This window comes from Egretta garzetta, unplaced genomic scaffold (genome assembly GCF_000687185.1).
Source record: "Egretta garzetta isolate BGI_Z169 unplaced genomic scaffold, ASM68718v1 C8490655, whole genome shotgun sequence".
NCBI classification, from domain to species: Eukaryota; Metazoa; Chordata; class Aves; order Pelecaniformes; family Ardeidae; genus Egretta; species Egretta garzetta.
Window position 1 is genome coordinate 1 of NW_009268773.1, and position 930 is coordinate 930.

General features: G+C 51.3%; 1 protein-coding gene across 1 annotated transcript; it reads left to right on the forward strand.

Annotated features, from left to right (window-relative positions):
• Window positions 1–8: 8 nt before the first annotated feature.
• LOC104133944 (general transcription factor 3C polypeptide 5-like) lies at window positions 9–926 on the forward strand (the record flags this gene model as incomplete). Its single annotated transcript, XM_009647415.2, has 3 exons — window positions 9–307; window positions 535–733; window positions 908–926. Coding segments are annotated over exons 1-3 (477 nt in total), but the record flags the coding sequence as incomplete, so codon positions are not given.
• Between the last annotated feature and the right edge of the window lie 4 nt (window positions 927–930).

Sequence of the window (930 nt, forward strand, 5' to 3'; positions counted from 1 at the left end):
CCTGGTGCGAAAAGGGGGATCCGGGGGATCTGGGTCTGCGCGGGTGCGATGCTAACGAGACGGTGCCTACCCCGGCTGACGCAGATCTACGCGGACCCCGCCAAAAGGCTGGAGCTGTATTTCCGCCCCAAGGACCCCTACTGCCACCCGGTGTGTGCCAATCGCTTCCCCACCTCCACCGTGCTGCTCAAGGTGAAGAGGAGGACGAGGAAGACCAAGCGGTTGGACACCGAAGATCAAACCCAGCCAGAAGTCCAGTTTGAAATGGAAATTCTTGGGACCGTCACCACTGTTTACAAATTTCAAGGTAATACCTGGATTTGTGTCCGCGTGGCTTCAAGACGAGTATGTCTGATGGGAAAGGGAAGCATTGCCCTCTATGAATTTAGGAGGGGAAGGACAGTCAAGCCTCCTGTTGGTACACCCTGCTTGCTGTATAGAGCTTTGCATAAACTTACCAGGCTCCTGCTGTTGTGAGAAATACCGTGACATGGACAGGGGACGCTGCCATGTTTTGACTTTTGCTTCTCCCAGGCATGTCTGATTTCCAGTACCTGGCCATGCACTCTGGTCCTGATGGGAAACCAACCTCCATGTATGACAAAGTCCTCATGCTCCAACCAGAGAAGGAAGAATTTTTCAATAGAGAATTACCGCTCTACATCCCGCCACCGATTTTCTCGCGTCTGGACACTCCCGTTGACTATTTTTATCGGCCAGATATACAACACCGGTTAGTGCCCTTTCCTGTAACGTAGGAAGTAGCTGTGCTGGCTCTAGAACAGGCAGGTAGTGCAAGGTCTTGCTGGTTTGCTATGTACTTGTATCAGACAAGTCCTCAAGTGAAGATTTCCTTTTTGCTTGCTTGAGGATGCCCCAATCCATTGTGACTTTGGTGTTGTTATAGGATCTGTGCTCTTGAAGCATCAG